The sequence below is a fragment of the Phacochoerus africanus genome, chromosome 4 (assembly GCF_016906955.1).
Source record: "Phacochoerus africanus isolate WHEZ1 chromosome 4, ROS_Pafr_v1, whole genome shotgun sequence".
Taxonomy (NCBI): domain Eukaryota; kingdom Metazoa; phylum Chordata; class Mammalia; order Artiodactyla; family Suidae; genus Phacochoerus; species Phacochoerus africanus.
The window spans coordinates 5,539,160-5,552,109 of NC_062547.1; the positions used below are offsets into that span (position 1 = coordinate 5,539,160).

At 60.1% G+C, this 12,950-nt stretch overlaps 1 protein-coding gene across 5 annotated transcripts in view; it reads left to right on the forward strand.

Annotated features, from left to right (window-relative positions):
* The window catches only part of PC (pyruvate carboxylase), a 105,115-nt gene that overhangs the window by 79,373 nt on the left and 12,792 nt on the right, over positions 1–12,950 (forward strand). For 4 of the 5 annotated variants that reach the window (XM_047775148.1, XM_047775149.1, XM_047775153.1 and 1 more), the window contains 9 exons: positions 4,268–4,403; positions 4,499–4,683; positions 4,887–5,052; positions 5,132–5,277; positions 5,414–5,531; positions 5,647–5,798; positions 7,267–7,385; positions 9,945–10,107; positions 11,966–12,148. In XM_047775148.1, coding sequence (XP_047631104.1) covers positions 4,268–4,403; positions 4,499–4,683; positions 4,887–5,052; positions 5,132–5,277; positions 5,414–5,531; positions 5,647–5,798; positions 7,267–7,385; positions 9,945–10,107; positions 11,966–12,148 — 1,368 coding nt within the window. Of the gene's footprint in view, positions 1–1,056; positions 1,076–4,267; positions 4,404–4,498; positions 4,684–4,886; positions 5,053–5,131; positions 5,278–5,413; positions 5,532–5,646; positions 5,799–7,266; positions 7,386–9,944; positions 10,108–11,965; positions 12,149–12,950 lie in introns of those variants that run through there. The other variant, XM_047775151.1, reaches the window with a different exon arrangement.

The following is a 12,950-nucleotide window of genomic DNA, read 5'->3' on the forward strand; positions in this document are numbered from 1 at the left end:
CTACTGTTCTGCCCCTGCACCTGTCCTGGAGGACACGTTGCCTTTTCTTGACTTGACCCTATGTGATTGGTGTTTTGGGCGCTTCCTCCTTGGCCTCCAGGCGGTTAAGATCCAGCCTGCAGCTCTGAGCAGAGCAAGCATCTGGTGCCCAGGCCGAGAGGGAGATTCGTGTCCCTCCCTGCTCCCTGGTGTGTCTGCTGTGTGTGCCTTTGACCTCCAGGCCTGCCTGCTCCCTGCTGCTCTACTGGGAAAGCCTTTCCCTGGGGGCAGGGCGTGGGGTGGGGTGGCGCTGTCCGAAGGTGGAAGGTGGTGCAGAGGATTCAGTGCTGCTGGGAGACCCCGGAGGGGGAGATAGCGGGATCCCTTCGAGGCTCACAGGCTTTCAGAAAGGCGTGAAGTCAGATGTTTCCACTCTGAGACCAGAGTGGCCCCTGCTGTGAGCAGGCCCTGGGGGGACTCCATCGTGTCAGCTGCAGTGTGGCTCTGTGCCGTGTGCCGCGGGAGAGTGGCAAAAGCGGTACAGAGAATTCTCTCACACCCTTACCCAGATTTCCCAGATACGACTGACCACGTGTTCCTGCGAACCATTTGAGCGTCATTTGCAGACACGATGCCCTTAACCCCTAAACACCTGAGTGTTTTCCCCTAAGAAAGAGGATGTGCTCTGATGTAACCGCGGTACAACTAACGTTGACGCAGGGCTCGTTTCTAACCTGCAGACCCTGTTCAAATCTGTCAGCTGTCCCCCTAAGGTCCTTTCGCACAGCTGAAATCTAGGATCCAGCCCGGGATCTCACGTGTGCATTTGTTCTGTCTCTTCAATCTCCTTTAACCTGGGAGCTCTTTCGTCTTGGTCTCTCATGACCCCTGACGTGTGTGAAGAGTACAGGCCAGTTTGGTGGAACAAACGCCCCATAGTGAGGGTTTGCCTCGTGGTGTCTGCCCATGAGACTCAGGCTGGCATCTGTGGCAGGACACCCATTGGCAGGCACATGAGGGCCGTTCCTGCTGGAGATGTTAGTCTGGACCCCTCGTACCCGGGAGCCTGCCAGGTCGGTCCACTCTGCATTAACAGGTGAGGGCGGGGTTCTCTGTTTTAGAAGAGGGGCTGGGGCCCAGGGAGGCTCCCCCTCCCCCAAATTCATGCTGCCGGGTTGACCCAGGGCGCCCACCTCCCACCCCCCTCTTGGCCCCTGTTGGCTTCTGCTCCAGCCGTCTTCTCCCTGGTGGGTCTACCCCAGGCCCAGGGCTTCAACCCCATCCTTTTGCTGGACCGCACACAGGCTTCCCACCTGGCTCTGATCTCTCCTGCGGCCCATCCCCACTTCCAGACTGGCCTCTCCTGAGACGGGGGAGGTCACGTCCACCCCCTCCCCCATCCTCGTTTCACCTTCCCCTCATCTTCTGCGGTGGCTCTCAGAGAGTCTTGCCTGGGGGGCCCCTGGATAGCCCCCCCACCCCGCCCCTTCTGCTCCCACCCAACTCAGAGGCACTGTGTCTCCCTCTCAGCCCCCTCCTTCCGTCCCTGCTGCTCCCAACCCAGACACCGCTTCCAACCTGCAGCAGGCCATGCCCCCTCTGCCACCACGTTGTGCGAAGAGGTTGTCCCCAGAGCCTGGCCCGTCCCCCTTCAGCCTCAGGGCAGCCATGGTCCCTGCCCCCCAGCTCTGAGACCGGATCTCGGACACTCGCAGCTCCTTCTTCCTGTTACATCTGCTCGGGGCACGTTCCCTGCAGGTCAGATCTGTGCGTGGCTTGCTGCCTCTCTCCACTCAGGTCTCTGCATCAGTGCCCTCCTCAGAGAGGCCTGTGTAATACATGCGCCCCCCCCCCCCCCATAATTCACAAAATGTTACCTGTTTTCTTGTCCTCGAGGCCCTAATCACGATCTGAACAATCCTGTCTGTTTTTTTCTGTCTGGTTTTTCCTTTTCTCCTTCCCCAGGTCCACCTCCTGCGGGAGCCAAGGCCTTCCTGCCTCCTTCTCGACGCCCTCACCTGGGGCCGTGCCTGGGGGGGGGCTGGATGCGCCTCCTGTTCTCCCCTGGTCTGACCCCTTCCCTCTTCTCTTCTATGTAGTCCTTATTTATTTATTTTTTTTCCCTTTTCTTTCTACTTGGTCTTTAGGGTTCTTCTCCATCTTGTCAGTCATAATACAGTGCTGAGGTTTGTGCAATACCTTTTATTCACGGAATGTATTTTTAAGTTTCTTACTTAAAATTGTCGCGTTGAGCATTTAAACTTAACTAAGAAACACATCACATGGTTAGCTCAATAAAGGCGCTGGAGCAGAGGTTAAGGACCACGTGCCAGTTCGGGCTCTGCTGTAACAGCGGTGTGACCTTGAAGGCATCTTTTAAACACTTCTCTGGGCCTTGGTTTTCCTCACGTGTAAAAGGAGCTGGGTGGGTCTGACGATGTTCTACATTCTGGAATGTAAGTTGCCCTCAGTTGTTTATTTTAAAAAATTCTTTTTATTGTGATAAAATCTGTATAACAGAATTTGCCATCTTAATTTTTTTTTTTTTTGGCTTTTTGCTATTTCTTTGGGCCACTCCCGCGGCATATGGAGGTTCCCAGGCTAGGAGTCAAATTGGAGCTATAGCCACCGGCCTACGCCAGAGCCACAGCAACGCGGGATCCGAGCCGCGTCTGCAACCTACACCACAGCTCACAGTAATGCCAGATCCTTAACCCACCGAGCAAGGGCAGGGACCGAACCCGCAACCTCATGGTTCCTAGTCGGATTCGTTAACCACTGCGCCACGACGGGAACTCCTATCTTAATTGTTTTTAAGTGTACGGTTAGTTCACTGGTGCTAAGGACATTCGCCGTGTTGCGCAACCATCACCTCTGGCCATTTCCAGAACTTTTTCATCTTGCAAACTCGAAACTGCCCCCTTTATGATTTTTTTTTTTTTTAGTAGTTATTTCCCCAATACGATTTTTTTTCTACTGTACAGCATGGACACCCAGTTACACATACATGTACACATTCTATTTTCACACATCATCATGCTCCAGAAACTGTCCCCTTAAACACTGACTCCCCAGCGCCCCCCCCCCCACCGCCCTTGGGTGCCCCCACCCCCACAACTGTCTGTCTCTGTGAATTTGATGACTTTAGGAGCCTCATCTAAGTGAAATCGTGCACTTTTGTGTCTGGCCGTTTTTATTGTCCTCATCAGATTTTCATGACGAATTTACTTAGCAGCCTTGCAGAAAGGGAGGTGTCTGCAGTCCGAAGAAGTCTGCATTTCAACTGAGCAGAAGCTCTTATTCCTGAGGGAGAGCGCACTGCTGCAGTCGGCTCCTGGAGAGATCCGTTGTCACCCTCACTGCCCAGCCAGACAGAACCCTGAGGGAGGGACAGCCGTCAGGGTGGGGCATGAAGGTGCCAAAGCCTGGGGCTGCCTGGCTGCTCTGCTGGGCAGAGGGCACACTGACAATACACACCCTGGTCCTACAGGGCCTCTGGCTGGCCTTGAAATTGCTTTTTTTTGTCTTTTGTCTTTTTAGGGCCACACCCGTGGCATATGGAGGTTCCCAGGCTAGGGGTCTAATCGGAGCTATAGCTGCCAGCCTACGCCAGGACCACAGCAATGCCAGATCCAAGTCTCATCTTCGACCTACACCACAGCTCACAGCAACGCCAGGTCCTTAACCCACGGAGCAAGGCCAGAGATCAGACCTACAACCTCATGGTTCCTAGTCGGATTCGTTTCCGCTGCGCCACGACGGGAACTCCCTGAAATTGCTTTAAAACTTGTGTGGGAAGTTCCTATTGTGGTTCACCAGTAACGAATCCAACTAGTATCCATGAGGACGAAGGTTCGATCCCTGGCCTCCTCAGTGGGTTAAGGATCCAGCATTGCTATGAGCTGTGGTGTAGGTCACAGAGGCGGCTCGGATCCCGAGTTGCTGTGACTGTGGTGTAGGCCTGCAGCCCCAGCTCCCACTTGACCCCTAGCCTGGGAACCTCTGTATGCTGCAGGTGCTGCCCTAAAAAGAAGAAAAGAAAAACAAGCTTCAAGTGTGGTGCTTTGGAAATTAGAGTATAAGCCTGGAATGCCACTTGGGTTTGAATTTGCTCCCTTCCCTACAGCCAGTCAGCCCTACAGGGAATGTTGGGCTTGGCCAGGAGTTGAGGCGGGCAGTGTCCTGGCTTTCCTGTGGGGCCAACGTGGGGTTGGGGCGGGACCCTCACTCTTTCCGAGGACCCTCTGTGCTCGGGCGGCTCTAACCTGGCTCTGACGTCCCTCCCCAGATGCTGAAGTTCCGAACTGTCCGCGGGGGCCTGAGGCTCCTGGGTATCCGCCGAACCTCTACTGCCCCTGCCGCCTCCCCGAATGTCCGGCGCCTGGAGTACAAGCCCATCAAGAAGGTCATGGTGGCCAATAGAGGTGAGCCCAGTGGGAGGAGCCGGCGTCCAGCCCCGCCCCCGCGGCCGCCTCCCTCGGGGATCTCACTCCTCGTCCGGTTGCCCCGCCTCCCCCAGGCGAGATCGCCATCCGTGTGTTCCGGGCCTGCACGGAGCTGGGCATCCGCACGGTGGCCGTCTACTCAGAGCAGGACACCGGCCAGATGCACCGGCAGAAAGCCGATGAGGCCTACCTCATCGGCCGCGGCCTCGCCCCGGTGCAGGCCTACCTGCACATCCCAGACATCATCAAGGTGGCCAAGGTGAGCCGGGCGGGGCCGGGCCGGGCGGGGCCGCCTGAGGGCGGGTCCGGGTCCTGTGCACCCGGGTGAATGAGTGAGAGAGTGAAAGGAGCCGGTGAGGTGGGGCCGGCGCCCGGGCCGCAGGGCTGCATCAGGCCTGTGCGAAGGGCGAAGGGCTGGCTCCAAGGGGCGCCCCGCTCTCCTGACGCCGCCCCCGCCCCCAGGAAAACAACGTGGACGCCGTGCACCCTGGCTACGGGTTCCTGTCCGAGCGAGCGGACTTCGCCCAGGCCTGCCAGGATGCGGGCGTCCGGTTCATCGGGCCGAGCCCCGAGGTGGTCCGCAAGATGGGAGACAAGGTGGAGGCCCGGGCCATCGCCATCGCCGCAGGTGAGCATGCGCGGGGGTTGGGGGGCTCTGGCCAGATTTCCACCTGTCCCTTAGGCCTCACCTGCCTGCCCTCCGACAGGTGTCCCCGTGGTCCCCGGCACAGACGCCCCCATCACGTCCCTGCACGAGGCCCATGAGTTCTCCAACACCTACGGCTTCCCCATTATCTTCAAGGCCGCCTATGGGGGCGGGGGGCGCGGCATGAGGGTTGTGCACAGCTATGAGGTGAGCAGGAGCCCAGGGCTGCGGGGCCGCAGAGGGTCGGGGCGCTGGGAGCCGGTGGGGCAACGCAGAGGGCGCGACGGAGCCCCCGGGCCCACTGATCTCCTCCGCCGCACCTGCCCCCCGACCCTCACCCCAGGAGCTGGAGGAGAACTACACCCGGGCCTACTCAGAGGCTCTGGCCGCCTTCGGGAACGGGGCGCTGTTTGTGGAGAAGTTCATCGAGAAGCCGCGCCACATCGAGGTGCAGATCCTGGGTGAGTGGGGCAAGGGCTGTCCCTCCGGAAGACACGCCCCTGCCGGGAGGCGGGCTGTGGGGCGGGGCGGGTCGCCAGTTGAGGATGGGAACTGAGCCCAGTTACCTCGCCCCAGGGGACCAGTACGGGAACGTCCTGCACCTGTACGAGCGGGACTGCTCCATCCAGCGGCGGCACCAGAAGGTGGTGGAGATCGCCCCCGCCGCCCACCTGGACCCCCAGCTTCGGACCCGGCTCACCAGTGACTCCGTCAAACTTGCAAAGCAGGTGCGGAGCGGGGGCTCTCGGGACAGAGTTTGAAAGCCAAGGGTATGGGCCCCTGTCCTCATGGAGACAAAGAGCCTGTTCCAAAGGCATGAGCCTCAGGGCCAGTGGTCACTGGGGCCGGAGGTGGCCAGCCCTGAGCAGGGAGGACAGAGGGCTGGTGCGGGGCCCCCCTGGGATCCTCGCTGTGCAGTCACAGATGCACCCGGCCCAGAGGCCAAGCCTGGAGAGCAGAGAGCCCGAGAGGAGGAGGGAAAGAGCCACTGGCCTCCCCCAGTGGCCTCCGCACAGACGGGGCTTCTCCGTGGCACCAGCGCACCCTGGAACAAAGGGACTGGGAGTCAGTGGTTCCTCGGAGATTAAGGAACAGAACAAAGGCATTTCTTCCCCACTCAGTGTCAGCTGTCCTCACACGTCACGTTTATTGTAACCCATTTGCTCCTCGGGTCCTCCTTCTGCCTGTCTCTGCTCTGGGGGCATGGAGTGACCTGCCCCAGGCCTGGCCCAGGAGAGCCCTGCCAGGACCAGCTGCAGCAGGGGTCCTGCTCTCTGTTCTTCTGTGCCCTCCTGCCCCCACCCCGCTCAGAGCCCAGGCACCCTGCCTCTGCCGGCCCTTCCCAGAGCCCCGAGTGGGCATCTATCTTTTCAGACCTGCTTTCCCCAGAAGCCAGGTGGGCCCCTGGGCCCGCTCTCCTTCCAGAGCTGAGCTCCCCCAGGCTCTCAGACAGCCAGGGCCCCCGGACCACAGACCACGGACGCTTCTGTAACCTTCCCCTAAGGGAAAGCCAGGGTCAGCACTCGGCAGTGAGGCTTCAGCCACAGTGACGTGGGGCCTTTGTTAGGGTCTGATTGATTATAGTTGAAATTTTGGTTCCTTATTCTTGCCTTGAGTTTGGTCTTATTTATTGGCTGGTGCCATGTCTCATCGCAGAACAGACTCGAGGGAGCCAGGTGAAGTCTGGTTAGTGGTTTCGGTGGGACCAGAAGTGAAACTGGAATTAGGGTTGTATTTTGAGTTAGAGTTTCAGCTGTTGGTTCATCTCAAATGGCATCTCTTTGGGTTGTGGCCAGAGGGGAGGAGAGAGGAGCTTTTTCTGAAGACTGTCTAAGAATAAGAAGAGCGTCCGGGCGAGGCCAGGGTGTTTATGATGGGGCCTGAAGGCCGAGGAGCTGCTGGGGTCGTGGGAGGCACCGAGTCCGGGGCGGACAGGAGTGTCTGCTCACGTCTCACCTGGACAAACGGGGTGCAGCTGTCAGGGGCTCCTGGCAGAGGCCTGGAGGAGATGGCCTGGATGGGGCCCAGCTGCAGGTCCTGGGCACTCGCCTCCCTGGGCCACGGCTGGTGGGCTGCCTGAGGTCAGCTGAGGCAGGGCTGCTGCAGTCTGTTCCTTTGTGGAGCCGACCTGGTGGGTGAGCCTCGTCCCTGTGGGGCTCCCGCGGCTGCAGCCCTGCTTACCCGGCTGCCCTGCAGGTGGGCTACGAGAACGCGGGCACGGTGGAGTTCCTGGTAGACAAGCACGGCAAGCACTACTTCATCGAGGTCAACTCGCGCCTGCAGGTGGAGCACACGGTCACCGAGGAGATCACAGAGTGAGTGCGGGGCCCGGCCGGGGCGGGGCCGGGGGCCGAGGGGGCAGAGGGCGGCCTCCGGGACCAGCCTGCAGCCACAGACAGGAGGCGGCGTCTTCCCCATCTTGTGTAAAACCCACATCAGGTGGCTCCTAGGGAGCCGGTGGCCAGGAGCTCAGCTCAGTGTCCACTGACAGAGAACAGTTAGGGATCCCCGTTCTTACTTCTTACCAAAATTACTGCTCTGAAAGCCCAAGGTGGTTATTGTAAGAAGTAGTACAAAGGAGCAGATAAAAATGAGTCGGAGCCCTACCCCTCAGGAGCAGGATGCTGAGGAGGTTCCTGTGTGCTGTCCACCCTGACCTCCCTGGAGGAAGGGGCCCGTCAGCCCCATTCATCCGATGAGGAAACGGAGGCTCAGAGAGGTTAAGAGAGTTGCCCGAGGTCACACAGCTGGTCCTCTCCAGCCCTGTGCTCTACCTCCTATGCCTGCGCTAAATTCCGTCTTTATTTACTTGACTGTATCAATAGTTTGAGATGTTTGATTACAGCTTTTGTTCTACTTTTTAAATTGAATATTTGTCTAAGGCATTCTCGGAGGCCATTATTCTTCCTAAATAAACTCTGCCCGCCTCGCTGAAGAGTTGCGAGGCCACCTTTAGTAGGAGTCCCTGAGGGGCAGATAAGCAACATCTCACCGAAAGAGCTTTCTAGATTTTGCTTGTACCATTTTCTCCCACATGCATTGCGTGTAGACATTCCCCAAACTCTGCCCATTTTATAAACAATTAAAATGGCCTTTCATTGTTTTGAGATATGTTTTTGTTTTGTTTGTTTTTTGGAGGTTTGAGGGGGGCGTTTTTTGGCTGCCCTGCAGCATATGGAGCTCCCGCCAGGCATCAGATCTGAGCTACAGTTGTGACCTAAGCCGTACCTGCAGCAATGTCAGATCCTTAACCCACTGTGCCAGGCCGGGGATCGAACTTGTGTCCCAGTGCTCCCAGGACACTGCCAGTCCCATTGCACCACAGCACGAACTCAGCTCGCCAAGATACATTTTTGTTTTTCTTTTCAGGGCTGCACATGCAACGTATGGAGGTTCCCAGGCGAGGGGTCACATCAGAGCTACACCTGCCGGCCTACGCCACAGCCACGGCCACTCCAGATCTGAGCCGCATTTGTGACCTATACCACAGCTTGCGGCAACGCCGGATCCTTAACCCACGCACTGAGGCCAGAGATCGAACCTGCATCTTCATGGCTACTAGTCGGATTCATTTCCACTGCACCACAAGAGGAACTTCAAGATACATGGTTTGAGCCATTTAAGTGTTACACCCTGGCTTTAGGCCAGTCCCTCTCACCAGGGAACGTTCCTGACGGTTCCTTCCCCACCCCTGACCCCACCTGAGCGAGGATGCTGCCAGGCGCCTGCCTTTGCCTGGCAGGTGCATGGAAGCCTCCAGAGCCCCTGCCTCCCTCAAGGTAAAGGCTGAGTTGAGGCAGGTGCACCAGCCTTGCGCTCTGGCCCGTGAGACTTTCCCCGTCAAGCTGCTGTGACATTGACAGCCATCTCGAGCCTGCCCTGAGCCTGTTGTGCTAGCGGTGGACGTCTGCTTGCTCGGGAGCGGAGGCTCTGTGTCAGACAGACACAGATCAGGCTGAGGAGGCCTCCCAGGTCACTGGCCACCTAGCGCTTGGGTGAACCGCCGCTCCTCTGACCCTCAGGCTCCTCCTCTGATGGGAATGGCAGTGACTCTCAGAGCTTTACTGTGGAGCCAAAGCCCAGAAAGCGCACAGCCATGGTCCACGCCGTGGACGTGGCGATACGTGGTGATTGCCGTCACTACTGTGAAGTGGTTTAGCAGGAACCACGAAACACTGAGGAGAAGCTGCCAGTGTAGTTTCCAGGCTGTCCTTACCACAAGCCTCAGTGACAGTAAATTTAAAACCTTGAGTTTTTTTTTTTTTAAACAGCTGCTCTCCTTGGATTTGTTGCTGTCCTTGGGAGTGCGGCCGTCGGCAAGGCTGGGGCTTAGAAAACCAGGCACATTTGGGGAGCTTTGTACTCTAAGATCTTGTTTGGGGGGCGAGGGTCTTGGGCCCAAGCCCAGCCACAACACAGTCCTGGCAGGGTGGCATCCTGACCACGCTGGTGCCTACCTCTGTGGTCCCTCCAACAGTGGGGGGCCCCATTTCCGTGAGTCTGGCCTTGGGGACACCCCTGTTCTCTCGCGGTGACCCCTCCCCACACCACCCGCGGTGTAGCACCTGCTGCTCTAAGAACACGGGTCTGAGGCATCAAACCCAGGCTCGACCAGGGGAGGGTTTGGGGAGGCAGAAGGACAAAGAGCCCCCAGGACAGGGTGTGGGAGGAGCGTTTGGGGGGTGCAAGAGCAGGTAGGTGCGGGGTTTCAGCTGCCCCTCCCGGCTGCCGTGCTCTCATTCCCACCAAGTGCGATGGCACAGGCGGCGGTCTGCGCGGGAGGAGGCTGGGCTCGGGTCCTCGGGCCACCCCCCACCCCCCGCAGCCCCGCCTCACGCGCTCCGCCTGCTGCCGTCTTCTCCCCGCACCCGCAGTGTGGACCTGGTCCACGCCCAGATCCACGTGGCCGAGGGCCGGAGCCTGCCCGACCTGGGCCTGCGGCAGGAAAACATCCGCATCAACGGCTGTGCCATCCAGTGCCGGGTCACCACCGAGGACCCCGCGCGCAGCTTCCAGCCCGACACTGGCCGCATCGAGGTAGGGCTTCTTCCCGCCAGCCCACCGCCGCCCTCGGTGCGCGAGGACTGCTGCTCCGGGGGCGCCTGTGGCCGGGGCAGTGCAGGAGACCCCGCGCTTGCTGATGGGAAGTTGGCTTGAGGACGCGGGAGCCGCGCAGTGGCCAGTGTAAGGGGAGAGCGTCTCTCGGGAGAGGGCCATGTGCATAGGCCAGGAAGACCAGCGCATCTCTCCGAACCCAAAGGGGACCAGACCAGCTGGGTGGAGCCAAGTGCAAGGTCGCGGGGGGGGAAAAAGCTTGGCCCTTGGCTCTGTCTTCTGGAAGGAACCAAGCTTGGCTGCCCACCGGGTGGTACTCCTGGCCTCTGTCCTGCCTTCAGTCTGGGGGCGGGCAGGAGTAACCAGGGGTGCAGCAAAGGGGCAGCGGCAGGATGTCCCAGTGGAGGGGACAGGCTGGGCCAAGGGACCCATCAGGGATGAATGAGGGGGTTGGGGATGTGGGGGGCAGGGAGGACCCTGAGAGGCAGGCTTGGCTGTGGGGCTGAGGGCCAGGGCGGGCTCCCCTGCAGCCACCTCCCTGGCCCGCCGCAGCCTCTGGGCCTCCATTGCCCTGGTTAAGAACCCCTCCAGATCCAGATCCTGCCAGCAGCTCTGCTGGTTTCCTGCCTCCACATCTGGCCTGAGCCTCAGAAGCAGGACACGTACAGGAGCCCAGGGAGGAGGGCCAGGGTGGTTTGCAGCCGGTACTGAAGCTCCTGAGACAGTGACCTGGGGGTGGGGGAGGGAAGGGGAGCTCTCTGGGTTCTGGAAGTCCTGTGGAGCTTGGTTGGCTTGAGGCAGAGAGCTGTCTCCAGGACTCAGTTTCTGGAAGGATCCAAATCATAGGTGGGGGCCAGCCCCAAGGCCAGCGTGCCACCCAGCGGGCAGCCCCCGACTCTCTGCCCTCGTCCGGGGAGGCTGTGCTGCCTTCCTCCCCCTCCACCTCCAGGCCTGGCTCCTCCGAGCCTGGTTTACCACAGAATATTTTTAGCTGGCAGTTCCTGCTCACAACTGAGTGCTCACCCTTAAATATTTCATTAAGTTCCTTTTTATCGAACACAGGCCTGCGTCCCTTAGACATGAAATGTGTGGTGCAGTGGGTGTCCCCCAGCCCGGCTCCCCGACCTGTGCCTCACAGGGTCCCCCACACTGTGCAGGCGCTCCTGCCCCTGCCACGGACATTCACACCCCAAGCCTCTGTCCCCACGCTGTGGCCCCTCCTAGTCGGACTGTTGGAGCCCCTGTGTGTCCCCAAGAGTGGTCCCTCTGCCCTGTCACTGCTCCCCTCTCTGAGCCTGTGGGTCCCTGCCTCTGGCCCTCCTCCTGGCTCCCCTCTTTCTCATCTGCCCGTCTCCCTCTTCCTCCCACTTGGAAGGAAGGGAAGGTGCGGGGGGCACGGAGGCCTTCCCCGTCATTGTATACGATAAACCAAGATCCCTTGGCCTGCCCCTCTCTTGTCCCACAGTGTCCTTGTCGCCAGCAGGCTGGGAGCCCTGGGGATCTGGCCCACCTGCCCAAGTTCCTCTGGGCTCGCAGGCTCTGCAGCTCCAAGTGCTGGGCCTGGAGCCCTGGGGCTGGCAGGCACGTCCTCCCATGTCCCCTGTCCCCTGTCCCGCCGCCTTTCCCTGCCAGCACCTCCTGGGGAGGAGGAAGCAGTGACTGCGTGGCCCTTGGAGATGGTGAGGTGCCCCTGGGCTTGCTGGCAGAAACTAAGCAGAACTTCGCTGCCAGCGTTGGGGTTGACCTGTGGACCCTGGTGCACCGGCCTCAGCACCGCGCCAGGGGACATGTCTCGGCTCCAGCTTCCGACCCGGGTCCTGATGCTGGCCTCTCCCCGCAGGTGTTCCGGAGTGGGGAGGGCATGGGCATCCGCCTGGATAACGCGTCTGCCTTCCAAGGAGCTGTCATCTCCCCCCACTACGATTCCCTGCTGGTCAAGGTCATCGCCCACGGCAAAGACCACCCCACGGCTGCCACCAAGATGAGCAGAGCCCTTGCCGAGTTCCGAGTCCGAGGCGTCAAGGTGAGAGGCTGACGTCTGCAATGTCCTTTGGCCCCTGGGTCGGGCCCTGTGACCTGTGTCTTTAGCTGAAATCACAGCCGTGTGGCTTCTTGTCCTGGAGGCCAGCACCGTCCCTGCATCCGTGGGTTTTCCCTGGGCAGACGCTGCGGGCAGGCACCCTGTGAGGCGGGAGGAGCAGGAGGACCGGGCTTGGCCCACGTGATGCTGGCTGCCCGGCAGACCCGCTCCTCCTCTTCTGAGAGTCCCAGGGATGCTCTCCCAGGGCAGAGGCTGTGACCCCGCCTGCTGCATGCAGGCGAGCTGGTGGCTGAGGGCCCCTCAGCACTGCTTTCTCCAACTCGGCTGCTTCCGGCCCTGCCCCTGTCCAGGCTGGGCAGCGGGTCTGGGGCGTGTGGCCCTCAGTGTCCTCTCAGTCCCGTGTCACTCCCCTCCTGTCGACGCACTCCATGGCCTGTCCTGGCAGGAGCTCCCTGGGTGCAGAAGCCTTTTGGAAAAGCATGTGGGAGGGAGGAGCCTGTGGGCCGATGCCACCTGGCCCACATCTCGGGGGCACCCGTTCCCTTGGTGCTGTGGGGTCGCCGCATGCCCTCAAGAAGCATCAGGGCTCCAGACCAGGAACGTCTCCTGCACGCGTGGCAGGGACGTGTCGTGACACCGGCTGCTCAGCCCACTTCTCGTTGCTTGATTTATCTGCGGGGTGGCCGGGGCAGCGGGGCTCTGTGTGGTCCTGTTGGTGAACCGGCTGGCCCCTGTGGTGGTTGCCCCTGGGCCATCGGACCCTCCACCTGGCCTCCAGCCTAGA